This window comes from Triturus cristatus, chromosome 1_2, assembly GCF_964204655.1.
Source record: "Triturus cristatus chromosome 1_2, aTriCri1.1, whole genome shotgun sequence".
NCBI lineage: Eukaryota > Metazoa > Chordata > Amphibia > Caudata > Salamandridae > Triturus > Triturus cristatus.
In genome coordinates, this window is record NC_140580.1 from 344,369,244 (window position 1) to 344,396,890 (window position 27,647).

The following is a 27,647-nucleotide window of genomic DNA, read 5'->3' on the forward strand; positions in this document are numbered from 1 at the left end:
ATCCTAAGAGAATGCATGTCTCTTGATAACTCGGCTCGTATTCTGTGGCGGAGATATATTAAAAAAAAGCTTTGATGGGTTAGGGCGGGGGGACTTATTTGCCAACCCTGATGTTATTACAAAGGAGGATGTGGATTCGAACAAATTAGCCTTTTTGTCACTAAGGAATATGGAAAGGGAAGCCAAGGAGGTGTTGAAACCTAGCGTGCAGACATATATAATGCTTAAAACAACCCCCATGCCGGAACCCTACCTCATGGGGTCTTTGTCCACACATGAGAAATTTCTGTTAACCAGGTTGCGGTTGAACCTTTTTCACCTTTTGCTCGCCAGACCCAAGGGTTTTGATAGAGGTCAAGAGCTAGCGCCCTGCGGCTGCGACGGACAGTCTCCGCAGGATACGTTGCACTTCCTGTTTTTATGTAAATTATATGAAATTCCTCGTAAACGCTTTCTGGTTCCTATTTTGGAAAGAATGAATTTTAAACAGGCTCGTCTGGCACTTGTGTACCTGCAATTATTGAAAGAGGACAGTATATTTTTTATAGTAGGGTTTTTAAAAGCCACTGTTAAATCTAGGAGTTGTATGCATGTGTAAAGAGTGTTTTCTCAGACTTTATTTATTTATTTCATGTAATTTCAACTGCTGTATTGGTTATCATCTTAACTTATGCATTTTTATTCAAATTGCTTTTATGTCAATGCAACTTTTATGGTTTGAAAGCAAAAACCGAATAAAGTTTTTTTCTTCTTTCTTCTGAGCTCTATTACTCCACAGGAGATGCAGGCTGTTTTTCGAAGGGTTGGCAGTCTTCCCAGGCTTTTGGAGGTCGCACAGCAGCAGGACAAGTAGTAGGATATAAAGGCTATAATGCACCCTGGCTTAGGGCTGTAAGACATGCTGTAGGTGTGACTTACATATATCGTATGTAGTGACTTGGGCATGGCACACTGGGGTTTTTTCACCATAGTTTGCACCATGGCACGCAGCCTGCAATGTCAGTCTGCATGCAATTGATTGGGTTCCCTTAGGGTGGCATAAGACAGGCTGCAGGCCTTAGGGAACCTCTGTGGTACTCCTGTCCTAGGTATCAGGAAGTACCACGTACTAGGGACTTACATGGGTGCTACAGTGTGTGCCAATTGTATCAGTTTACCTTGTTTAGAGAAATAGCATTGAGGCCTGGTTAGCAGGCTTCCAGTGCACTTCCAGACACAAATCAGCATTGGTGAGCAAAAAGTGGAGCGACCATGACAATAAGAGGCACTTTCCTACACTAAACAATTAAAAGAACAGATGTACGGTCATAAGTTAACAATGAAGAACTGTAAAGATCAGGAAACAGAAAGAATACCTACTTGGGCACTACGACCACAATCTTCATTCTGCGTCTACGGGATGGAGGGACTGGTAAAAACCTTTTTAAAAGTGAAGGAAGAAAAACAGGAAGGCAAAATGGCCGATAAGGCAACAGGAAAGTAAGCCCATGTACCCATGCTATGCGCAAGGGTACAGGCTAGAGTTGCAAAGGACCATTAATCTGCTCCTCCCCAGTAACCGTGACGTGGACCACTTAGTCTGCCTTACAGCCCTCGATTCTGCGCTACATTTATAGCATTGGATTTACTGTGATGTCTGTGCCAGAGCCACTCGGGATGCTTTATGCCGCTGGGACTCCGTGATTCCTTGTCTTGGCATCATAAACTGCTGCTACTGCATATAAAATAACTAAAACCTTCTAGAATACACATATGCTGGTTCACTAAATTCCCTAGATTATTGCAAAGGGGTTAAAATCAAATGATATAAGAGGACCAAGAGAGTTCCTTTGGCCACTGTGCACACAATCAAGATACAACTGTTATCCGTGGACATTCAATTAATCAATAACTGAATGCCATATATTGTAACAAGACCAGGTGGTGAAGCACAATCTCTTACCCCTTGCACACACATTTGTCGTCACTAATACTTTCTCTTTTCCCTCTCGGAAGCGATCAATCACAGCAGCTCGCTGTTCTACCATCATCTCACCACTCAGCAAAGCCACTTGGTGTCCTTCTTTGACCAGCTCTGCAGCCAGCCACCCAGCCGTCTTGCGAGTCTGAATAAAGAATAAAGATTTAAGCTTCAGATGTTGCTGACGAGCTAAAGACACTTCAATAAGGTAGTGCTGCCCACAAAAGGAAACATGGTAAAGACTGAAACAATTCTTCTCCTAGACTCACATGACAGAAGATCATGGCCTGAGCTATTGTAATGGCCCCGTAGATGTTGCAGAGTGCATGAACTTTCTCATTTCGGTTGCTGCACATCACATAGTACTGCTTGATGGTGTCCAGTGTCTCTTCTTCTCGTTTCAGTTTGATGATATTTGGGTCAGGAACCACTTTTTGAGCAAATCGCCACACAGACTCTTCAAAGGTGGCAGAGAAAAGAAGCATCTGGCAGTCACGGGCTAGCATTCTAGGAGGAGAGAATGGGAGATGGATCAGTACCGCAAGACCAAAGGTTTCCCAAAGCAGTACAAGGGACCTCTAGCACTTTAATGCAGCACCCCCTCTTTTCCCAACACCTATGAAATATTTCTATATTGGAAGGGCCAAGACGCTATAACAAAGCTCTAGAAAGTGTAGCCGGTATCCACTCCTTATACACACAGGTTCTGCTCTCCCACACACCAGGGCGACCTTACTCCTCTTTCCTCCATTTACTTAGACAAACATATAGTATCTAATCTGTGACTTTTGAACGTGTTCTTGTTCTCTACTTCAGTAGGTGGTCACTCAGTTTTACAAGCATGCTTTTTTATGCCACAAACTTTTTTTTTTTAAAGAAAGGAAATGTCTGACCCCCCCACTCCCCACTATGTGCATCATTCCTCGATCTAATCTCTTTTGGCAGAAACTACATACCGTACTCATCCCTGATGTTGCAGTAAAATATTTTTATCTTTGTAGATTTCATGTGTAAGGGATAAGGTTCCGCTCAGAGACAGAAAAGTAAGGAGTCCAATACAGCTGAATGTGACAGTTCCTTTATCAGTTCTAAACCCTGACAAGGACTATGAATATGCAGAGGTCAAAAGAGATGAAACATACCAAGTCCTCACCTCTGAATCCGGATGCTCTGATCTTGATGGCCTTGCGTTGCAATCATCACATCTGCCTCATCCAAGACAAACACCTTTATCTTTCTGGGATCAATAAACTTAAGCTTTGAACACCAATCCAGGACAGTTCCAGGTGTTCCAATCACAATCTGCTCCTGAATCTTCACCCCTCTCTCCACTGGCAGCAGCAAAGTAAGAGTAAAAAAAAGTGGTACACATTAAGAGAAGAAATGAAAAACCAAGTAAGTGGTTAAGGATATCGGAATGATGTGATGGCCGATCAGTGACAGATGAAAAGGAATTAACAGATTAGCAGAGGTAATAAAAGAAGGGAGAAGAACATGTGGAACATAGAGAGAATTAGAAACAAAGTATTAGATGATACCATCTACACCACAAAGTCTCAGCTTTTTACTGTGTGGGTACTCCCTATGAACCCAACAAAGGATTTGCTGCAAGTAATGTCAGCAGACAGTGTTTTTCAAGGGTTGCCAGGATGGAACAACCAGGATTAGCAAGACACAGGGAAGGAATTCACTATTAAAATTGGATTATAAATTTAGGTGATTCGGACTCTAGAGTTCCCATCTGTACTATTATAGGTCCAGCACAATGTAGGATTCGTTTGAGTTGTTGGATGTTCAAGAAAACTGTAATAAGCTATTTTGGAGGACTACTGAGATTTTCAAATGGCCTAGGACAATGAGGTATTCTTTGGAGATGTAGCGGTCAAGACAAATTTTAACTTCCAAGCATTCTCTTAGAACTGCTATCACAAGCTGATTGGCGCACATGGTTTTGTGGTGTTCTAACCATAATCCACGTTCAATTGCCATTATTATGCTATGTCTATCAAAAAGTAGGGTGTGATATGGAATCGGTCAGTAACCACAGAGGTGGATTTCCTAAAATCGTTGTCATGATAATGGCAATCCGGATCATGAGGACATGGAATTCTTTAAGGAAATACAAAAGATAAAATTAACTTTGGTGGTCGAACGAAGTAGAGAAAAAAATTGTTTTACCAACTCTTACGCGAGTTAAGCCCTTCACTTCCCAATAAGAAGAGCATGTGCCAAAGAGAAAACTCAGACACGTATACATAACACTCCTCCCTGCACTGACAGCCACCTACCTCAAATGGGTTCAGATTATCATGCCAGTCGTTTTTCACATGCTGTTTACAACTACCCACAATGCAAAAGACACAGCAGGCACATCATAAGAAGGAAGCAGTGGTGCTTAAGGACAAGTCACTTATTTCTTACTCTTCTTCATTTCAGTCTCCATTTCTTCAAAAGGTAAACCCTCTCATCACACCAAGTGAAGAAAAAATTACATATTAATTTCATACATGTGAAAACTGAGCCAAGGCACTGCCTAAATGTAAAATGAGGACATGCTTAAAGCACCCGGAAATAACTGGGCTAAGGACTAGGAAATGAATTGTAATATCCCAGCGGTCTGGCAATGGTGCAAGATGGAGGATGGAAGATATGATCTGGAAGGGGGGAAAGACTTGCTTACTGAAAGACGATTGAGAGGAACCTCTGTAAGAATCAAAAACAAATTCACCCACAGAATACGGTAGTCTAGTCTACGAAGGTAGTGACCGGAAGCATGTGTGGACAATTTCTCTGTGAAAGGACGCTCATTGTTGAGATAGGTGTAGCCAATGAAAGGTGAGCTGCAGCCACCACCAACATCTTGGTGAAAGCTTATGGGCTTAATTCAAGCAACCCCCTTCCGCCCAAAAAAACACAAACAAAGATTCGTCTACTACTTTGGCTCTTGTGTGAGAAAGCATCTAACCAGGTTTCCAATTGCTTCACTGGCTTGCTGCTTCCAGATGCTTCATCTTCAAGGTACACAATTACAACAACTCTGCATTGTCCCCAAGGACTTCCAGGGCAAAGGCCCATTTTACTTCCTGGTTCCAAAAACACTCAAGAAACAGAGGCAAGCCTAGCAGCTCAGCTGATTTGCCTTCTCTCTAACAGAAGAAATGAATCATGGAAAAATCATTTGTATACAAACTGAAAAAAGTATGACATTCCCTTCGGGCAAAGGCAAGAAATATACAAGAACATCTGGAATTTAGGAAGGAAGTGAAAATCTCATTCGTCAGACCGAAACACCCAGCAGCTTTACAAAAGCAGACAAACTCTGTCAAAATCATTTTACCCACTGAGCCTACCCAAAAGTGTACCACCCCCCTAAAAAAGAAAGAAAAAATAGGAACAGATACTAAAGGAATTCCCTAATCTCAGACCCATAAGGAGAGCTTGTCTTAAGAGCGATCTGATCCTCTTCTCCAGCATTGTAGCCGATTGGTCAGAGCTCTTCAATAACTGACTAGGTGTTGACCATACAACTAAGTTACCCTATGACCACACACTGTCCATAACACTATCACCCTCACTTATGGTAGAATTATCACAAGTTTATGGAGAAATGGCAACATCTCAATTTAAGCCTCCGATGATAACCTGAAAACCTCCGATCAACTCTATTCAACATTATTTAGCATCCGGAAGAACATGGACTTCACGTAAGCTCCCGGTTGCTATTTAGAAGAAATCTCCTTGGGTAAATTTACCATCCAACACATTTAATACCATCACCTAGTCTCCGCAACATCTCTTTCTGACAACGGACTCCATCCTAGGTCCAGCTTTACAAATAATTTTTAAACTGCACTCTCTCCAATGATCTTACCCCCATCTCAGCAAACACCACCACTAGCTCTCACTTGACTTCATGCTGTTCCAATGGAACATAGAAAAATAAAGGGACCACCGCCTGGAGCCCAAATCACCAAATGAATAGAGGTTACCAGTAATTACCTGCCCAACCCTTCTCCAAAGAAAACTTAGACACGTGCTTTAACTCAGTTAACACATCAATAAGAGTTCCCATGCCCAGAATACATCACTCAATAAAATGCAGGGCAAGCTAGAGCACAGGTACAAAAAAACAAAAAATAAGATTACCTACAGACCTAAAGAAAACCGAAAAAACAGATTGCCGAAGCCATTGGAAACAAGATAAATAGTTATTAATGATGGTTCCAAAAACTGTAAGCTTTGTCCTGTTGCAATTCAAAGGAATAATAACAAGCATTGGCATAGCCAATAGGTCTCGCTTTTGGGACCTTATAAGTAGTTAGTTATGCAGCACAATATGCATGCAACATCAACTGCCGCATGGCTAAACACTTATAAGGTCCCAAAGGCAAGACCTATTGGCTATGCCAATGCTTGTTGAAGTTGGCTTGGTCGTTGGGCATTTTATTGGCGCCCCAGGTTCTTTCCAGTCATTTGCAGGTGTGTTTGGAGGATTTGAGCTCCATGGTGAACCAGCTGGCGGTTGTGCTGGGTCTGCCCCATCTGGCAGGTTTGAGGGGGGAGAAGGCCAGTGTATTATTTAAATGACCTGCATGTTATCCACAAATGATGTTTGTAGGGTGTAACTACAGTAAAGAATCCCCTTCAAAATAAGCTTAGAATTCAATTTAGGTTTACTAAGCTTCATTAATAAGCCCACAGGAGCAGATACGAGGAAGCAGAAGAGCAGAAATCTCCATTGCGAAGCAAACATTCTTAATTTACTCAACCACAAAAATGTTCAGAGATTAATTAGGTGGACATTTGATTTCTTCAATGGAACACACAAAGGCACGGCGTTTTGGCGCTCATTTAACATGTTTTATTATGACTAGGATTGACTTTTATTTGCACCTAGCTTTGAGGATTTTTAGAATTTTGTTTCCATACCTACTGCTGAACACCCTGCGCACCTTTAAGAGAATACATTCTGTACATTTGTATAGCTTTTGCTCATTAGACCTTCGCTGAAATACTGACACATCACAGATCAGAAAGCATTATAAACCACCAAACCAAAGGGTGCTTTGTTAGCACTGATACACACCTAACACGAGAAAGAGTGTTTTCTGCCACCTGGGCTGGCAGCAGTGAAACAAAAAAAGTCTCGTCCACAAGTCTCAGTCGAATGTGTGATCTCATACATTTCCTTAAGGTTTATAATTATTGGTCATCACTGGGAATTGGGAGAGTGGTGTTATAAAGCAGCCAGAGACCTGGACCCCCTCCCCCATGACTTACCTCCGCTTTTTTTCCGAATGACTGGTTTTACTTCATCGCCCTGCCCAAGTGTTAGCATGCATGCATAAGCAATGAAGGAAATCACATTGAAATTCTGAACAGACGTACAGCTACCGAGGCAGCCTTGGAATCACAGAATGGTCTCTAAAGAAAAGCACTTATGGTGCGTAAGATAAAGAGAGCAAAGCATAAAAATTATAGAGATGAACAAAGGAAACGGAACGAGGAAAAAAAATCCCAAAAGCTTGTAAATTTTCGTCGAAGAGGCCGAATTCTCCGGAGGGTGTTAGAAGTTAGAAAAGCATTGAAATTCTGAAGGAGTCTGAGCACAAAAGCAAGTGAAGGTGATGCGTTACTAAAGAGAAACAAGCTGCCGCGAAAGTGATCGCGATCAAACATCAAAGCGGCCGCGAAAGTGAAAGTAATCTCGCTCAAGCCCGCGCACATGCACCGTAGCTCTAGGCTGACCTGGTAGCATTTTTTGGAGCCCTCTCAAAAAGTCTCACCAGACCAGCGCATGCGCTTGGTCAGGCGAGACCTAAAAAACACCTATCACAAAACAACCTGGTCTTGCCAGGGGGTGGTCACCTGAGTTTTTAGCCCCGGGCTCGGCAGCCAGCTAGGGACACCTACCAAACCCACACATTTCTGAAAACTAGACACCCTGGGGAGTCCAGGGAGGTATGGCTTGCGTGGATCCCCCACCGTTTCCCTATTCAGAATTCCCTGCAAACCTCAAATTTACCTGAAAAAAAAAATCAAATTTAGGTGAAAACAAATCTGAGGTTTGCAGAGGATTCTGGGTAGGGAAACAATGGGGGAATCCACGCAAGCCATACCTCCCTGGACTCCCCAAGGTGTCTACTTTTCAGAAATGTGATTTTCTAAATAACAATGACCTACCATAAAATGTGTGGTACCCAACCATGTAAACCGGTCTACAATGGACTATTTTATCGTCAACTAAGTGGCTCATAACTGCCAGGCACCAATACCGGTTGACTGGTCAGATCACAACCTAATTACGTATTTAGTAATTTCAGAGTGGAGACTGATGGGGAGATAAAAACATGGACCCAAGCAACGGGTTAAAGATACAATGCACCGCTATATCCCAACCCAGAACGTCTAATACCTCATCTAAATTGTTAACTCCACAAAAGAACGGATTAGTGACCTATAACCATCTACAAAGATGCCATGAAAATGATTATAGACAAAGACACCCCAACAAAATACTGAGAGTGAGATAAAAATGAGGAAGTCAGGCCACTGAGGATTTGAAAACAAGTTAAAAAAAAAGTGCTCACAGCAGTCTGCGAGTCAAGAGAAAAAACAAAGACAGCATACTCCAAGTTAAGGCATTAGGTTCTTCAGTTCCCCATTAAACTAGACATTGTGCAGCCCACAAAAAAAAAAACTCTACATGAAACCTATTCCCAAGTTAGAGGTCACAATTCAGATTTCTGTGTTACAAAATGTCAAATGATTGAAGAGCCCTACCCACACAAGCCAATGACAACAATTCAAATTAATTTTCCAAAAATATGATGTTCTTGAACAATTATAAAAAAGAAGAAAAAAAAATAGAAAATGAACCCAGGAACACCATTAGGAATACAAGACCATCCTCTCACTTCTTGGATGCGATACCTGCTTTAATACTGAAATACATCAGTCCATCTCTTACCCTCGAGTAACTTAAGGTGAATCCCCACACCGTCTTAAAGTCAGACTGGTCATCCTGCTCCTAATAAAATAACAAAACACTATTTTGCCAAGAACAAATCTTACACCTCTGCCGTAAACCTACTGAAAACAGATCTATCTGAATATGCACAGTCTGAATTAAAATTTGGAGAAGTATTGTCTCCTCATCATCCTCAATTTATCAGAAGCATTCAATCATAGGGGCAGAAAGGTTTTCAATGGCACAGTTCCCAACTGGGTTAGTTATTTCCTACGTAGCCAATTCTAACAAATAAAAGTGAACAATTTCTCAGAAACAGTAGGTCTAAGCTAAAGGGTTTCAGGGGCTCAGTCCCATCATCACTCTCTTCAAAATATATTTGGAATATCTAACCACAAGCCTCAGTTTATGGTCTCCTCTGATGAAGACATACTCTCTGACATTAGAACACATTCAATCCTCTATGGCATTTCGCCAATTGCAACTAACCCCCCTCACAACTTAATTGCTTCTCATCTAATACTACAGAGCTCAATCATAGTCTAATAATGGCTAGACACACTAGATGCAGAAGACGGCAATTCTCTTATTACATGCACAATATTACTTGGCGTCACTCTAGATAAAATGTGAGCACACACAGTATTGCCCTAACAAAAAAAACACTCTGTACCAACTGAATCCATTCATTCCGGAATCAGAATTTAAAAAGTTGTTGCAATTACTTGTTTTATCAAGACTCAACTATGCTTTACAAAAAGGTATTATTAACTACACAACTCCTCTGAAGGCTGCCCTTTATGCTCCAGCAAGGTTACTATCAGAAGTGAAAAACTTTAATCACATCACCCAAGCCGTCAGAGGTCTCAAATGGCTACAGGGCATTCCTGCTCTTTACATGGTGTTAAATCTGTGCTTCTGGAGCCATCTTGGTTTAGAAAACAAAGAAGCATTTCACAACTATCACAAATGTGCCCATAAAACCTAATACCTCTTAAATTACAATAAAATCCCTCTATTGGATTACTCAAAAAGGAGCAAAAAACACTATTGTTCTAACATTATCTCCAAAGTTTACCAAGGAAGGGACTATACAGATTTTGATCTCAGAACAGAGGTGATCAATTTCTCTATATCTTCTTTATTTGTTTTTGTTTATCCTAAGTATTGAATATGCTACTTACCAGTATGCATCTGTTCTTGGCATGTAGGGCTGCTGACATTCATATCTGTGCATAGATCGCCGCCTAGTGTTGGGTCCAGATGATTGCACATTGTTGTCCTGGAAGAGTCTTCGAAGTATCACGAGATAGGTGGCTCCTCCCTTGGACTACAGTGCGCATGGGCATCCTCTCCATCCTTAGATTGTTTTTCGCCATTGTGGCAGTGATGGAGTAGATACAGTAAGTGATGACCATGCTATACAGTAATTCTGAGTGCTGCAGCCGCTACAGGTGCCGGGGAGGAGGGTGGGCGATATGAATGTCAGCAGCCCTACATGCCAAGAACAGATGCATACTGGTAAGTAGCATATTCAGTTCGAGGCATGTGGGCTGCTGAATTCATATCTGTGCATAGATTATATAGCAGTCCCTCCATTAGCGGCGGCTGCCCGTGCCAGCTGCAGCAGTCTGAAAAAGAGTTTTGAGAACAGCCTGTCCTACAGCTGCCTGCTGTTTTGAGTGTACATCTACACAGTAGTGTTTGGTAAATGTATGTATAGTGGACCATGTGGCTGCTCTACATATTTCCTGCAAAGGAATGTTTCCCAGGAACGCCATGGACGCCCCGAACTGTCGTGTTGAGTGGGCTCGTGGGGGAATCGTTAATGTGCGTTTAGCCTTTTGATAGCAAATTTGAATACATTTAACGATCCATCTGGCTATCCCTGCTTTGGAAATGGCGTTGCCCTTGTGTTGTGGAGAAAAGGCAATGAAAAGCTGTTTTGTTTTCCTAAAATCCTTTGTCCTGTCTATATAGTACATGAGGGCCCTCTTTACATCTAGTGTATGGAGCATTCTCTCTGCGACATTTTGTGGACTTGGAAAGAAAACAGGCAGTTCAATAGTCTGATTCATGTGGAACTGCGATATCACTTTAGGCATGAATTTGGGGTTGGTACGTAGTACAACTGTTTGCGTGAACCTGTATGAATGGCTCTTGAATGGTTAGTGCCTGGAGTTCACTAACTCTTCTTAACAAAGTGATTGCCACTAGGAAAGCTACTTTCCAGGTGAGGAATTGAATCTCACATGAATGGAGAGGTTCAAAAGGGGGACCCATTAATCTGGTGAGGACCACATTGAGGTTCCACACTGGTGCCGGTGGGTGTCTTGGGGGAATTACTTGTTTGAGTCCCTCTAAGAACGCTTTGATGGCAGGCACTCTGAATAAAGAGAGATGCTGCCTGTTTTGAAGATAGGCTGCTATCGCGGTTAAATGGATACGTATGGAGTTGTATGCCAGATTGCATCGGTATAAGTGTAAGATAACAGATGATGTTTTGAATGGATGCGTCCAGCGGGTTAATGTCATTGTTGTTGCAGTAAATGACAAACCTCTTCCATTTAGCTGCATAGCAAGCTCTGGTAGTGGGTCTTCTGGCCTCCTTGATGATATCCATACATTCAGGTGGCAGGTTTAGGTAGCCAAATAAGACTTCAGGAGCCAGATTGCCAGGTTCAACTGTTGCGGATCTGGGTGCTGAATTTCGCCATGGTTCTGCGTTAAAAGTGCGGATTTGATTCGCAGCCTTTGATGCGGCACCACGGAAAGTTCTAGAAAGGTGGTGTACCATGGTTGGCGTGCCCATGTGGGAGCAACTAGTTTGAGTTTCAGTGAGTGCTGTCGCAGTTTGCATGCCACTAGCGGTATTAGTGGCACTGGGGGAAAAGCGTATGCAAATCTGCCGGACCAGTTCATCCATATCGCATTGCCCTGTGACTGCGGATGTGGGAACCTGGCGGCAAAGCTTTGGCATTTTGCGTTTTCGTTTGTGGCGAATAGGTCTATCTCTGGATGACCCTACTTTTGGAAGTATGGTTGGAGTACTGACGGATGTAGCTCCCACTCGTGCATCTGGTGGCTTTGTCTGCTGAGCAGATCCGCCATCTGGTTGTCCTTGCCCGGGAGGTGTTCCGCCATGAGGAATATGTTCCTCTGAATGGCCCACTTCCACATGCTCTGAGCCAGATGAGACAACTGTGGAGAGTGTGTTCCTCCCTGCTTCTGTATGTAGTACATGGCAGTCATGTTGTCCGTCCGGATCAACACGACTTTGTTGCACAAGTGTACTTTGAATGCCTTCATGGCTAGGAAGATTGCCATCAGTTCCAGAATGTTGATGTGCATCTTCTTTTGCTGTGTTGTCCATAGTCCCTGCACTGTATAATTGAGTACATGAGCTCCCCATCCCTGGAGAGAGGCGTCCGCTGTCAGTATTATTTGCGGAACAGGCTCTTGGAACGGTCGGCCCTTGCAAAGGTTTTGTGGATTCCACCAATGCAGAGAGTTGTATGCCCGACCGCTCACCAACACTAGGTCTTTCAATTGTGCGTGAGCCTGATTCCATTGACGTGCTAAGCACTCCTGAAGCGGGCGCATATGTAGTCTCGCGTGCGGGACTATGAAAATGCAGGAGGCCATCATGCCTATCAACTGCATGAACACTCGCGCAGGAAGGGAGTGTTGAGGTTTGAACTTGGTGATCAGCAGTTGCATGCTGTTGATCCTCACTAAATTTGGCTGAGCTGTGGCTGCCAGAGTGTTTATGGTCGCGCCCAGGTACTGTCGTACGTGGGCGGGTTGAAGATGTGATTTTGGGTAATTTAGTGAGAATCCCAGACTGTGAAGAAGGTGAATGGTGAGGGACATGTGGCTGGCACATTGCTGGGCTGACTTTGCCTGAACAAGCCAGTAGTCCAGGTAAGGGAAGACGTGAATGTGCTGTCTTCGTAGATGTGCAGCCACTGTTGCTAGGCACTTGGTAAAGACCCTGGGTGCCGTCGTTACACCGAAGGGGAGAACTTTGAACTGATAGGGATGCCCTTGAATAGTGAACCTGAGATATTTTCTGTGTGATGGGTGTATGGGTATGTGGAAATACGCATCTTTCAAGTCCAGTGTGGCTAGGAAGTCTCCCTGACTGAGTAGCGGTAGGACCTGCTGTAGGGTGAGCATATGGAAATGCTCTGATAGAATGTAGTGGTTGAGGGGTCTCAGGTCTAGTATAGGTCTGCGCGAACCGTCCTTTTTTGGGATTAAGAGGTACAGAGAGTACACCCCTGTCCCCTGTTGGTCGACGGGCACGACCTCTATTGCACCTTTTTGCAGCATACTTAGTACTTCCTGCTGCAATAATGCCAAGTGCTCTACGGACATAGGACAGTGCTTTGGCGGTATGTTTGGTGGAGTGGACGTTAATTCTAGACAGTAACCGTACTGGATAATGTCCCTGACCCACCTGTCTGTGGTGATGGTTTTCCAGACTGACAGGAACTGCTGGAGTCTACCCCCGACAGGTGTTATGTGGTCGGGGGGCAGGGAGAAGGCGTCACTGTTTGTTTTTGGGGGAGGACCTGGTGTTGCCGTACCCACGTCCTCTGACTTTGGTGCTGGATCCACGATATCCACCTCTGGTGGTTTTATCATAGTTACTTTGTGTGCCCCCTTTATTGTACTGCTGCTGGGACCCCTGACCTCTAGCTGCTCATCTATTCCCGGGGCGACGAAAGGAGCCACTACGAAACTGCTGCGACTGCAGAGCCCCCATTGATTTTGCAGTTTCAGTGTCTTTCTTAATTTTTTCGAGGGTAGTGTCAACTTCAGGGCCAAATAAATAGTCTGGGTTGACCGGTTGATTTAAGATATTGTTCTGAATCTCAGGCTTGAAGCCTGAGATTCTCAACCATGCATGCCTCCTCAACATGACATGCTCATGTTGATCGCCCTTGCCGCAGTGTCGGCTGCATCCAGTGCGCATTTGATGGACGCATTGGTTAGGAGTTGTCCCTCTCTGATAAGGAGCTCCGCTGCCTCTTTGTATTCATCTGGCAAATGTTGTAGCAGTGATTCTAGTGTGTCGTAGTGGGACCTATCATAACGTGCCAGGAGTGCCTGTGTGTTGGCAATGCGCCAGATGTTTGCTGTTTGCGTTGCTATTCTTTTGCCAGATGTCTCCAGCACTTTGGACTCCTTGTCGGGGGGAGGAGCATCACCCGTTGTTTGTGAATGGGCTCGTTTGCAAGCGTTAGCAACAACCATGGAGTCTAAAGGTAACTGACCCCTAATGTACATAGGGTCTCCGGGTGCAGGCTTGTATTTCTTTTCGATTCTGGGGTTTAGCACCCGTGCCCTGGTTGTTTCTTTAAAAATGTCTTTTGCAGGTTTTAGAACTCCCTTCAACATTGGCAGAGTTTTGACAGTTTTCTCAGAGGAGGCGAAAGTGTCCACTAAGAAGTCTTCTTCTACAGTGTCAGAATGGAGTTCCACTCCATGATTGGCAGCAGCCCGTTCTATGAGGGCATTAAAGGCAGCAGTGTCCTCTGTGGGAGATGTCTTTATATTGTAAAACTGCGTGTCAGGAGTATCTGGTGCGTTACCCTGGTCGGTGGGGTCATCCCATGCCTGATCTGGGTCTTGCAAGTGATCATCAGGATCGATATCCCCAGGGTAGGTGGTATCATCCCCTATATAGTCCTCTCCTGCATCTGCCTCTGAATGCGTAGGAGAAAAGGAGGGCGGATCCTGATGGAAGGGTTGAAAGTGAAGCACTGGTTCTGAACCTGCCGGCAATTTGTGTTTCAGAGGAATCTTGTAGGAGTCCAAGCCCTTCTCTGGCGTGATTTTCCGCTTGCGGAGCATCAACCTACCAGTGTCGGCGTCGATAAAGTGTGACTGCGAAGGCTCGATATCGGTTTGTCCAGTGGAGAGGGACTGTGTTTGGCGGACACGTGTCCGGATTTCGAACATTTTCGGCGCCGTGGGTGGCGGCAATCCAAATGTGATGTGCGCCGGCGCCGAGTGTGATTTTGCGGCCTTGTGCGTTTCGGGAACCGACGTGGAGTGGAGGGTTGCCCGCTCTCTGATGCATTGCAGCGATGCGGAGACCTGTTGCACGGTGAACGCAGATGGCGCCTTGGAACCGATCGGCACCTTGGAGGTAGGCGTCGGAGCGGCATCCGACTTATTTCCAGTCTTTGGGTCGTCGATCCGAAGGGAGGCATCGACGCTCGTCGGAGTCGATGATTTTGTAGGCGCCGCCGTCTTAGACGTCGACGGGTCGGCCACCTTGACCTTGGTGGGTTGGGCCGTAATCTTCGGTGCCATAGGCCGAGGCGCCTTGTGGGGACCGAGGGCCTTCTTCTTTGGCTCGACGCTCGGACCCGTTGTGGTGAGCTCGGCACCGAAATCTCTTGTGGCGCGGTCGGTGCCGATGACCTTTGCCGTCGTCGAAGGAGTGGAGGGCTTCGAGGCCTTCGAGCCGATCGCGACCAGTTTCACTTTCGGTTTCGATGGAACCGGTGCGACGAACGGTTTCGGTTTCACTGAAGGGAATCCAGTCGTCTTCGATAATAATGGCTCCTGTGAAACGTTAGAGGCCGGGCCTTGAGGCGGGGCCGAAGAACCGTGTGATTGATCTTGGGTAAGGCCCGCAGGCGATCCCTCGACCTGAGCCTTATGACGACTTAGTCTCTCGGCCTCCGTATCGACGGGTTGGCCTAGCTCGTCGCTGGAGCGATCTTCCTTGGCCCCAAGGGCCTCATTGTAGTCTCCTACCTCTTCGACGACGTCTTCGCCCTCAAAGATCACCTCATCGTCGTCTTCCGATCGGGTGTCGTGTTCGGAAGCGTGGCTGGAGTATACGTCTTCTACGCTTTCGGCGTCTTCGTTGCTAAAGATGTTGGCCGGGGCAGGCGCCGATTGCTGTGCCTCCAATCTCGCTGCCCGTCGATTCCGGAGAGTCTTCCAAGAGCGGAACCGGGCACAGGCCATACATTTCGACTCATCGTGATCCGGTGAGAGACATTTGTTGCATACCGGATGGACGTCGATGTGTGGGTATTTCACGTGGCATAAAGGACATCTCTTGAAGGGAGTCCTCTATTCCATCGTCGATCGAAGTTCGAACCAAAGCGGATCCGAAAACCGTGAAGAAGGTGCTAAAACACTAAGAAACTGGTCGATACCGAATCGGAACAGTACCGACGAGATCTAAAGGCCTTTTGGCCTTAAACTAAAGTTTACGAACTTGAGCTAAGATAAGCACATCCGAACCCAATGGCGGAAAAAAACAATCTAAGGATGGAGAGGATGCCCATGCGCACTGTAGCCCAGCGGAGGAGCCACCTATCTCGTGATACTTCGAAGACTCTTCCAGGACAACAATGTGCAATCATCCGGACCCAACACTAGGCGGCGATCTATGCACAGATATAAATTCAGCAGCCTACATGCCTCGAACCTTATGTTACAAAGATATTCTGTAATGTGACACACTAGTGATGCTTTGCCTACTGTTAAGAGCTCCTACAAGCTATATAAACAGCAAATAAAGTGGACATGTCAAACAAAAGAACTCTAAAATGCTTTTAAGGGCCAACATCACAAGAAGCACTAACGACCTGAGAATCCCATTCTCAGGAACAATCTTCAGACGTATTTTACTTACTATTGTTGATCCATCTTACGGACAAGCCTTCCGATGTACCTCCAACATTGTATTTTTTTAGATTAGTTTCACTAGAGTCCTTTCATAAATGACACAAACTAGCAAATCAGAACATGGGATTACTTGTGGTTATGTAAAATAAACAGGATGTGAAGCACTCTGCATAAAGTGCTATCAATCTCTGCCATGGTTCCATGTATGAAGACTTACATTTGTTTCCCCGCACAGCATATGCCAACTTCAACTCTGGGTAGAATTTGCCCATTTGTTCAATCACTTTTCCTGTTTGAAGAGCCAGCTCGTAGGTGGGGGATAGACACAGGCTCTGCAAGGAAAGACGGTGCATAACATACACAGGTTATGATCATTCACAGCTTCAAGATTGATCATAAATAATTGGCTTTTTACAATTAGAGAACATGCTACAACCACAAAACAAAATTCTACAGAAATATGCCCAGTCAAACCTACAGCAGAAAGTGTGCACCCCCCATGCCCTCAAATGCCACCCAGTCCGTTCCTGCACCCACCTTCCCCAAAGTAGTAAAAACAATGCTTGAAAGAGCTAAAAATAGGTTACTTTCCTGTATCAAAATTCTCCAGCATTGATATGCCTCATAATAACATGCATTTGAAAAACGGCTTGTCCCCTGGTAGGGAATATTAAGTATAAGAGTTGACTACATACAGTACAGAAGCCCATCCATCAAGTCATGTGGGCGGGTTTAGTCTCAGCCAGTGAGTGGTTGACCTAAGCTCTGTTATATCTATCTCCTTGGGTTTTCAATGCAATCCACATTCTTGTGAAAAAGATTAGCATGTATTTGTATTGGGACGCTGGTAACATGAAGTGTAATCTTCTAGGGAACATACTGCTCACAAATGTTAATGAAAATACATTTTTGGAAAATCAATGCCAACGCAGACACATATCAGGAAGGCTTGTGCGGTCATCCTTCATACTCCCACTGAAAATCGCCTGCAGCAGTGTACCGACATGCACACCCACAGTTGTTGCCATGCCTTTGATGGATAGACCGTTATTCTGACAGGCAAATGCTTGGTAGCCTTAAGGTAATCCTGTTTATGCACACTTCAAACCGTATGACAATTACCTGTTTGGACAAGGCTGGTCTTTTAACCAAAAGATCAATAAGCAAGTAGAAGAACATAACTATATAGTTTGACCCATATATCAATCCAGACGTCTTTCACATCCAGCACTTTCAGCTTCACAGCTTGGAAAAATTATGAAGAGAAACGACAGCAACAGTGTCTAAGCATGGTGAAAGTCAGAGAGACCCATCCAGCATAACTACTTAATTTCAAACCCAGGACTGGCTCAAAGAGTTTTGGACATAAGTGTTGACAGGACAATATTCACTTCTCACAAGGGTCCAAGCCTATGTATGGGGATAGAGACTCACACCAACTCTTTCATAAATCGTTACGCAATGGGTTTGGAGAACAATAATTTTTCCTGTTACAGGCAAGAGCTGACAAACTCTTAAGGAAGTCCCAAGGACTAGGTACAAGATGGTACAGTGATGCATGCACAGTGCAGAGCCCCTTTCCTATGTTCCCGACTCAAAACTGTTTGCATTTAGTTGACATATTTCCCCTTGTGAAGAGCACTCTTGCTTGATGCACATGATCTTCATGATCATCTTTAGGGCTGACAAAGTGCCCAAACTCTAGGCGCTCAGGAGCCCATTATAAATCAAATTAAAGAACTGGGATAGCAAAGGCGAGAATAAAAAAAAGTCTCTCCTTTATTCAGTACAATAGTCCATGAACAAAAAAACAAGCCATAGGATTCACAATATTCCAGAGCATCTGTGTGAGAGAATGAAAATAAATTTGCCTAACTCAAGAGAAGGAAAGTTTCAATTCTTTGAAAGACACAGAGGCGAGGTTTATACTTTCCTTCTTCGCTTTAATGAAATATTTAACACTGCAGCCATTAAAGTAAAAAAATTAGTTTTCCTATGAACCCAAGGGAAACAAAATCACAAGAGTTTGATAGCTCTTCTTCAATGTCCATGATCAGGCACTAAAGTACTGTTACTGCCTCCTCTCCCTTTTTCTTCGCACAAATCAAGCAAACAGTTGAATTCATGCGTCCTGTTTAGACCCACCGTTTCCTGCAAAGACATTGTGTCGGTGACCATTCCAACAGAATCTTCTTACGGCAGTAGCAACAATCAGTCATGCAAACTTCAGCAATGAACCTGATAATAGAGTAAATGCAAAATCTATGGCATAGCCTTATCCAATGATAATTTAAAACAGACTACTTACTCAAATACAGACGGGTCTGCGTCTGACTCGATCCTCGCCTCCGTGTCCTTAATAGAATTGAAACTTACCTTCACAGTATTGACAATGTCTAACTCTGGCTCATAACTAAAAATGCTTCTTTGGTTACTGATTAATTCAGAAACTCAAAATGCCACCTAATCCTTGCATACATCAATGCACCTCAATGGTTTTTTCAATGTGAAAAATCGCATCCACACAATGACTCATTATTACATACGCCAACTTAACCTTCCACCATAAAAAAAAAAAATATACAAATTCCATAAAGGTAGAAAAAAGATAAAAAGAGGGCAGACCTCTTCAGAAGTTAAAACAGTGTACTGACTGGTGCAGCTGCAATTTGTGATCGCTAAATGTCTGAGGCAGAGTTCATGAGCCTTGACTTTTAAAGATCCTACCAGATGGTGAGCCATCACAAAAATCCCCAAGGGATCTAGCCACTTCCAGAAGTGTAGTGCCTCCTAACCATGGGTCCATGACTCCACCCTGCCCTGTATGTTGCAGTGCCACATGGCGGTGGTGTTGTTGGGTCTATGAGCACCTGCACCAATATCCCTATGAGGTATGGCAAGAAGGCTTTTAAAGCAAAGTGGATGGCCTGATTTTTCGGTACACTGATGTGCAGCCTGGCCTCTGCTCGAGATCACTGGTCTCTGATCTCCACCTCTCCTAGAAGGCCTCCCCACAGGGGTCTGCCAATAACTCAATCATGCTTCAGCAGCCGGGGCGCTAGGTGGCGCCGGACCAAGACGGCCGCGCTGCTGTGAGGCTCCGGCTGCCCGACCTGCTTCTACTTTAATTTTTTGCCCATGGACCCCTCGCTCTCTGCTTGTGAGCCCATGCATGCCTTGCGGATGCCAGGCTGAACACTCGACGCGAGTTTCGCGCCGATCCCTGCACTACCGCTGAAGATATTGCGGTGGCGGTGGCCGGGGGGCGGGGCGGCCCTTCGTGCTGGAGGCCAGCGGCGGCTGCGGAAGACTACGCTAGCCCGGTGTCGCCCACGAGGTACTGGGCCCGAGATCTTGCTGGAAGTGCGGCGGACTGCTCTCGCTGGGGGCGGGAGCGGAGGGAGCTGGTCGGCGCTCCTGGTCATCTGACGGGTGCGGAGCCCCGCACGCATCTGCTGTCCCTGGCGGGCCCCATTGCGGGCGTGAGCTGCGGAGGAGCCACCCGTGAGCCTGGAGACTCCCGCCCCCCCCCCTCCCTCCGGTGAGGCCCCTGGGGTGCCTGTCCTGGATCGGCGCTGCTGCGCCCGCTGTGTGAGAGCCCGCAGTTAAGAAGTTGGTTGGAGGGCCCGAGGTGTCGGGAGCGCTGTGAGGCGGGGGACGACGCGGCGAACTGTGGAGCGGAGAGCGCTTGACTGCGGCCGTGGGGTCGCGTGCCAGTTGAGGCTGAGCTGCCATTCGGTTCCCCTGTGCGCGCAGCGGGCAGGCGAGGAGGTGCGCCCGGGGGCCTGTCTGTGGAGCTTTCATAGGGCGTGCTGCCCGTCTGTTCCGGCCCTGGTGGCCGCTTCGCCGGACCGTCGGCCCCGTGGCCTGTGGATCTGCCCTTGTCGTGAGGTGTGACGGATGCTGCTGACGCTGGAGTCTGCGAGTGCTGTTGCTGGCGGTCTGCTGGTGCCTCGGTGGCGGCTGGCTGCTGGGCGGCGACTGTGAGGTGCCGGTGCTGTGTGGACCCTCGGCTGAGCGGCGCTATGGGGAAGACAGACGCCCGGCAATCTAAACTGCTCTTCGAGCAAAAGAAGGCGACCACTCCCTCCTCCACGGACGAGGCGGGCGAGCCTGGCCCGTCGCAGGCGACCCCGACTGTGCCCAGCCCCAGCGACGAACTAAAAACTATGCTCATGGCGATGCAACAGAGCCTCAATGCCTTCTCCGGGAAAATGGACACTATGAACTTCCGGCTCGACTTCTTGGTGCTGAAGGTGGACAAACACGAGGAGCAGCTCAAGGAGGCGGAGAAACGGATCTCGGCCACTGAGGACACCTCTGCCGTGATGGCCACTCAGATGTCGCAAATGGACAAGCTGCTAAAAGTGATTGCCGCCAAAAACGAAGACTTAAAAGCGCGTAGCCGCAGGAATAACATTCGCCTGATTGGTATCCCGGAGACCACGGCCACGGGGCGCATGGAGGACTACGTAGAGCGGCTGATGGCCTCCACTCTGGGGGCGTCCTCCTCCTCGGCGCATCTAAACGTGGAACGGGCGCACAGGTCGCTGGGTTCTCGGCCACCGGTGGGTGCTCCGCCCCGGCCCATCGTGGCCAGACTGCTGAATTACCGCGATACGGCCTTGCGGAAGGCCCGCGACATCCCGGATTTGCAATACGAGGGCAACTCATTCTCCATCTATCCCGACTTCACCATGGCGGTGCAGGAGGCGCGGCGGAAATTTATTCAGGTGAAGCAAAAGCTGCGCAAAGAAAACATTGAATACGCCCTGCTCTACCCAGCTAAGCTACGGATCAAACACCGCGACCGCACAATACTTTGCACCAATCCACAGCAGGCGGAGGAGTTCCTGGGCTCTCTCTGCCGTGCCTCCCCCGACCAGCCCAACAGGGGATGATTGACCAATGCGGCTCGCTGCTGCGGGTGGCGGCGACCCTTCTTGAGGAGCGTGGTTGGCACACTGCTGCACCGCAGGGATGGATGGCCCCCTGGACACGCTTTGATGGCCTGCTCGTGTCCGAAGAGGGCGCTGCTCTTGCTGCACGTCGCGCCTGCGGCGGTGGGGAGCCGTTCCTGTCCCAATGCGGCCACCGACAGATAAGTGACTATGCCTGGTGTCGAACTGTGTGACTTGTGTTGGTCTGGTTGCTGCTGTGCTAGTGTGCCTTCAACTGTTCATGGTGTTGCTGCCCAGACTTACGGGCACCCTTGGAGCGAGCTTGCAGGGGTCTTTCCTTGTTGGGGTTGGGCACCCTCCACCCTGGGTCTCCTCCACCCTCGATTCACAGGAGAAGCCTAGGTGGTTCCGCGGCTCGGCGGAACGTGAGGGTTTGAGAGGCACGCCAGCGCCCCCCTAAGGGCGGTCCCGTTCCCACGTTTTGTAAGGTTACAAAAGTTCGGTATTTGACCTGTTTAAAGGTCGCATATGTTTCAGAGTATCAGGGAGGAAGGAGGGTTCTGGGATTCCGGCGCGATTGGGGCGCTGTTGTGGGAGGGGTGGGTGGAGGGGTTACTGCTGGGTAGACCTCACAGGGAATTGAGAGTTATCTGTTGTGTACAGTGCACTGACATGTCTGGGGGGGGGGGGGGGGATATGCTACGCTACCTTGCTGACAGTACGCCCGGCTTTCATTACTGGGCCCGGGTGGTTGTTCTGCCATGGCCGCTGTCTGGTACGATATTCATCTTTGAAGTGCCTCATACCTTATGGGAGAGCCTCGCAGAGCTGTGATCAAGCTCCTGTCATGGAATGTGCGGGGACTGCGCGATCCCAGGAAGAGAAGACAGATCCTTTCTTACCTTGATAGGCATGACATTAGTATTGCTGCCCTCCAGGAAACACACACTGATCCCCGCTGCCCCCCGGCCTTTGGTAACAAGTGGGCTGCCCACCGGGTGTTCTCGGCATATTCCACATACGCAAGAGGTACGGCCATCCTGGTCAAGCAAGGGACGCCCTTCAGATGTGGAGGGATGAGGAGCGATGGCGCAGGCAGATACTGCATGATGTGGGGCACTCTGGCTTCGCACTCTGTGATCATTGTTAGCTATTACGGCCCCAACACAGACAGTCCTGACGTCCTGAACGCTGTGTGGGGGAAGATCTTGGAGGTGGGCGCCACTCATGTGCTTTGGGCGGGGGATTTCAACACGGTCAGCGATCCTGCTAACGACCGATCTACCCACTTGCCTCACCACTATACGCATAGCCAGGGGGCGCTGCGAGGTCTGCTTGAGGGCGAGGGACTGGTGGATCTGTGGAGACAGAGACATGCAGCGACAAGGGAGGGGACCTTCCACTCAACTATACATGCCTCATGGTCCAGGCTAGATTACTGGCTGGGGTCTAGGGGGGTCTGCACCTGGGTGCGAGCGGTCGATCACCTGGCCCGTACATTATCTGACCACTCTCCGGTCTGCCTTACCCTGACTATCCCGGGCTCCTTGGCGGGCTCCAGAAGCTGGCGGCTAGCGCCGGAAGCTCTCCTAGATGAGGTCTTTAAGACGGAACTGGAAGAAGCCATAACCGACTTCTTTGACAGGAACAAGGGGTCAGTGCAGCAAGTAGGTACGCTTTGGGAAGCGTTCAAGGTCACCATACGGGGTGTCTGCATAGCCAAGAGCTTCGGGGTGTTGCGGGACATCCGTCGCCAGCTCCGCCGTCTGGAAGACGACCTTAAGAGGTTGGAGGCAGACATCTGGCGGCAGGACGACGGGGAGGGGAGAGCCAAACTGAGAGATCTGATGACGGAATACACTGCTGAAGCTGACAGGGGGATTAGGTTCCGGGGGAAATATGCCCAGGCTAGGCGATACGGGGAGGGCGGCAGGCCTGGCAGGGCCCTGGCACAGGACATCCGACTGCCGAGACATGCCAACCACGTCCTGGAGGTGGGGGATGGGGAGGGCAACACCCATAAAGATGGGGACTCGATTCTGCGGACCTTCACTGATTTCTATACTGACCTATACCGCTCCAAAGGCGTCAACGAAGCCCCCCCCCCACCTTTTAGTGATATTACTCAAGGGTACCTCTCTGATCATCAGAGGGAATTCCTTTGCGCGCCATTCACCAATGACGAACTGAGAGAGGCTGTTTTCCAATTGAGATCTGGGACGGCGCCCGGGCCCGATGGCCTCCCGAGCGACTTTTATAAGCAGTATTTTGATTTGCTTGGCCCCATCCTGCAGGCGGTTTATGCGGAGGCTCTGGAGACGCAGGAGCTACAGCCTACAATGAGAGAAGCCCTAATCATATCAATCCTGAAACCGGGCAAGCCGCCCGACAGATGCGACTCGTATCGGCCCCTGTCCCTTATTAACGTGGATAGCAAAATACTTACCAAGCTGCTGGCCAATCGGTTGAACCTCCTGATGGATGGGCTGATCCTGCCAGACCAAATGGGATTTATTCCTGGGAGATCTACGTCCCACAGCCTGCGTACCCTTTTCTCGATCATGCAGCAGGTGGACCCGCAGCTGCCCCTGGCGGCGGTGTTTCTGGACGTCACCAAGGCGTTTGACTTTGTAGAATGGGCATATCTGCACGCCGTCCTACTCAACATGGGATTCCCGGTGGGCTTCTCGGCTTGGATACAACTTCTCTACGCTGCCCCGGCGGCCAGGGTGCAAATCAACGGTCTTGTCTCTAGACCTTTCCTGCTGTCGCGTGGCACTAGACAGGGCTGCCCGCTATCGCCGCTGCTGTTCGCCCTGGCGATGGAGCCGCTAGCCGCGAAGGTGCGCCAATACCATCAGGAAAAGGCGCTGCGGTGCCTGCTGCGCCCCATCTTAATCTCGCTTTATGCCGATGATGTCTCTCTCTATGTCAAGGACCCGAAATATCATCTGAACCCGCTGTTGCGGGAGTTCGTCCGCTTTGGCGGGCTGTCTGGCGTACGGATCAACTGGGCGAAGTCTCAAATACTCCCGCTCACTCCGGCGGTGGTACCCTTTGAGCTGGACTTTCCGCTGGAGTGGTGCACTGACACTGTCCGATACCTTGGGGTGCACGTTGCCCTGGACCGAGAGGAGGTGCTCCGTGCCAACTATGGGCGTGCCATGGACTCGCTCTCCGACACGATCACTCGATGGATAGCCATGTCTCTCTCAATTGCGGACCGAATTTCGTTAGTCAAGATGGTGGTATTACCCAAATTCCTTTACTTCTTCCTGAACATACCTTACTTCCCGGGCCGCCCTTTCTTTTCTACGCTACACGCGGCTCTATTGCGCCTTGTGTGGGGTGGCAAACAGCCACGGTGGGACACCCTGGCCAGTCCGTACTCGGACGGGGGCCTCGAACTGCCTAACTTTGAATTGTATTATATGTGCGCCCAGGCGCACTATGCCCACTACTGGTTCAAGGGACCGAAGTACACGGCCCACATGGCTGTGGAACACTGGCTGGCTGACCCGGTCCCGCTGGAGGGAGCGCTCCTGCAGCGCATCTCGACGCGGTTGCGGGAACCCACAACCATAGACTGTACGGTGCGGGCTTGGGGCTAGATCGCGAATAAACTGCAGGCCCCAGTGATCTACTCTCCCCGGATGCCGCTGGTATACCACCCCCAGTTGTCCCTCCTCCGGGAGGGCATCTTCCATAAACTTCAAAAACGGCGGGGGATCAGCACGTGGGGTGACATCTAACCTAACAGGACGTTCATCACCCTCCAGCAGCTATGTCACGAACCCCCCCCCCTGATGCTATGGAGACCTTATATGCGCGCTTGCGGGAGGGAATGCGTGTCTGCACCCCGGAGTACCCGCAGGAGCCGCCGGTCCTCCCTCAGGTCCATCTCCTCTTGGGAGCACGGACTGCGTCCCACTTGGGTCTCCATTCTTTATAAATCGCTATACGCTGAAATCAGTGCGCCACAGGGTGCTGCCTGAGCTCGTTGGTCCCAGGATATGGGACAGGAAATTTCGGACCAGGAATGGCACTATTGCTGTGCGCAGACGGAGAGGGTGTCCGCGAGTGCTCGGCTGCGCATTACGCACTTCAAATACGTGCAGAGATACTATTATACGCCTGCTCGTCTGAAGCGGTTTGGGCTGCGGGCTGATGCCAGGTGTGACAGGTGCCGAGCTGACGGGGCAGATATACTGCATTGGGCCTGGAGCTGTCCGGCTGTACGATTATTGGTCGCAGGTCTTTTGAGGCAGTGGGCACGATGCTGGGGATCCCGCTGCCGCCGCTGATGGGCGTGTTGGGTTACACTGAGAAGCTCCCCGTGGCCTATAGGAGGTTCGCCTCTGTCTGTTTCCTTCTCGCCAAATGGAGGGTGGCTTGCCGATGGGGCAGAGGGAGGGCGCCGAAATTCAAGGATTGGTTACGGACAATGATTCTCTGGCAGGACCAGCTTGCTCTGTACTCTGATCTCCTGTCCTCGACCTCCCGGCCCCGGGACATATGGGGTCCCTTGAAGACATACTTACTGTCTAATCCGCTGCTGCCGGATGCGCCTGCCCCCACTTCTCCCCCCCGGTTAGGTATGGGCTCTTGCACCTTAGACACTTAGGGAGGCGATGCAGACTGTTGACTTTATTGTAGATTGCTCTCACTGTGAGGTTAGCGGGGTGGGGGGTTGTTTAGGGTGTTCTGTTCAGTTGTTAATGCTGCGATCCCTGACGGGCTATTATATTGCATGTGTGCGCTCATTGTGACACGGACGGCCCGTATCGGGTTGTAGGCGAATCGCTGTGTACACCATTGCCTTTCACCTCTTATAACGCGCTGCCGGCCACTTGTGGTTGTAGGCATACTGCTGTGTACTCCTACCATATGCTGAAGAAAGGTTTTTGAAAAAAAAAAAAAAAAAGAGAAAAAAAAAAAAATCATGCTTTAGCAGCCACCACCACCGCATGTTTTTTTGCAGTCTCCTCAGAAAATTTGTGGCTGCAGAAGGGGCTTTCAACTGCGCCTACCCTATTCCAGTCAGAGGGCTCTGCAGGTCCAGCAACTTGTGCGGGGCCGTGGACGCGGTTCACCAGGACCTCGCGGGTTGGGTGGCCAGAAGTCAGGTCAAGCCACAAACCCCTCCTCCACGCAAAACCTTCCTAGTCCGATCCCTCCGCATCATAACTGTTCAGTTGGAGCCAGGATACGCAATCACCTCCACCACTGGTGAGATATCACCTCGGACAGGTGGGTGCTGCAAATAGTTTGAAGGGGCTGCTCCCTCCATGCCTCCAACTTACAATCGGCTGACAGAGGATCGCCTTACCCTACTTCACAAGGAAGTCTAGACTCTTAGTTAAGGGAGCTACAGAGAGGGTTCCCGGGCCAAAAATAGGCTGCGAGTGCTATTCCCGCTATTTCTGGTTCCAAAGAAGGTCGGAGGCCTTCGTCCTATTCTCAACCTCAGAGGCCTCAACTACTGCCTCAAAAAGGAGAAGTTCAAGATGCTCACCCTTGTTCAAGTCCGGTCTGCCCTGGACCCGGGAGACTGGATGGTAGCGTTGAACATGCAGGACACCTAGTTCCATATTCCCTCCCTGCCTAAAAATCGCTGTTACCTGCGGTTTGCGGTGTGCCACGAGCACTTTGTTTACAGTGCCCCCCTTCGGCACTAGGGGTGCCCCTCGGGTGTTCACCAAGGTGATGGTCACAGCCCATCTAAGGAGATCGGGGGTTCCAGTCTTCCCCTATCTCGAAGACTGGGGTTCACTATCAACATGCCAAAGTCACACCTGACTCCCTCTCAGACACTCCCTTTATTCTGAGAAGTTCTTGACACAGTGCAGCTTTGGGCTTATCCTACTGAGCGGGGAGTCCAGGATATTCAGGCTATGATACTGATGTTTCAGCCTCTGTCCTGGATTTTGATGAGAATGACGGAGGATGTTGGGTCTCATGGTCTCCTGCATCCTGCTAGTGGGCCATGCCAGATGGCACATGCGGGGCTCTGTAGTGGGACCTGAAGTTCCAATGGGTGCAGCATCGATGAAATCTCTTCGACCTGGTTCAGATATCGGAGGGCACCGCGAACGACCTACGGTAGTGGCAGACAAGCTGCGATTGGGTCAGAGGCAGACCCCTCGCTCTTCCC

At 48.4% G+C, this 27,647-nt stretch overlaps 1 protein-coding gene across 1 annotated transcript in view; it reads right to left on the minus strand.

The window, feature by feature from the left end:
• Nucleotides 1–27,647, minus strand: part of LOC146867299 (ATP-dependent RNA helicase DDX19B) — a 105,437-nt gene that overhangs the window by 11,935 nt on the left and 65,855 nt on the right. Inside the window, exons 8-11 of the mRNA XM_085604076.1 lie at nucleotides 16,810–16,924; nucleotides 3,114–3,291; nucleotides 2,230–2,467; nucleotides 1,943–2,105 (exon numbers count right to left, since the gene is read on the minus strand). Of these exons, the coding sequence (XP_085460202.1) occupies nucleotides 1,943–2,105; nucleotides 2,230–2,467; nucleotides 3,114–3,291; nucleotides 16,810–16,924 (694 nt within the window). The remainder of the gene's footprint in view (nucleotides 1–1,942; nucleotides 2,106–2,229; nucleotides 2,468–3,113; nucleotides 3,292–16,809; nucleotides 16,925–27,647) is intronic.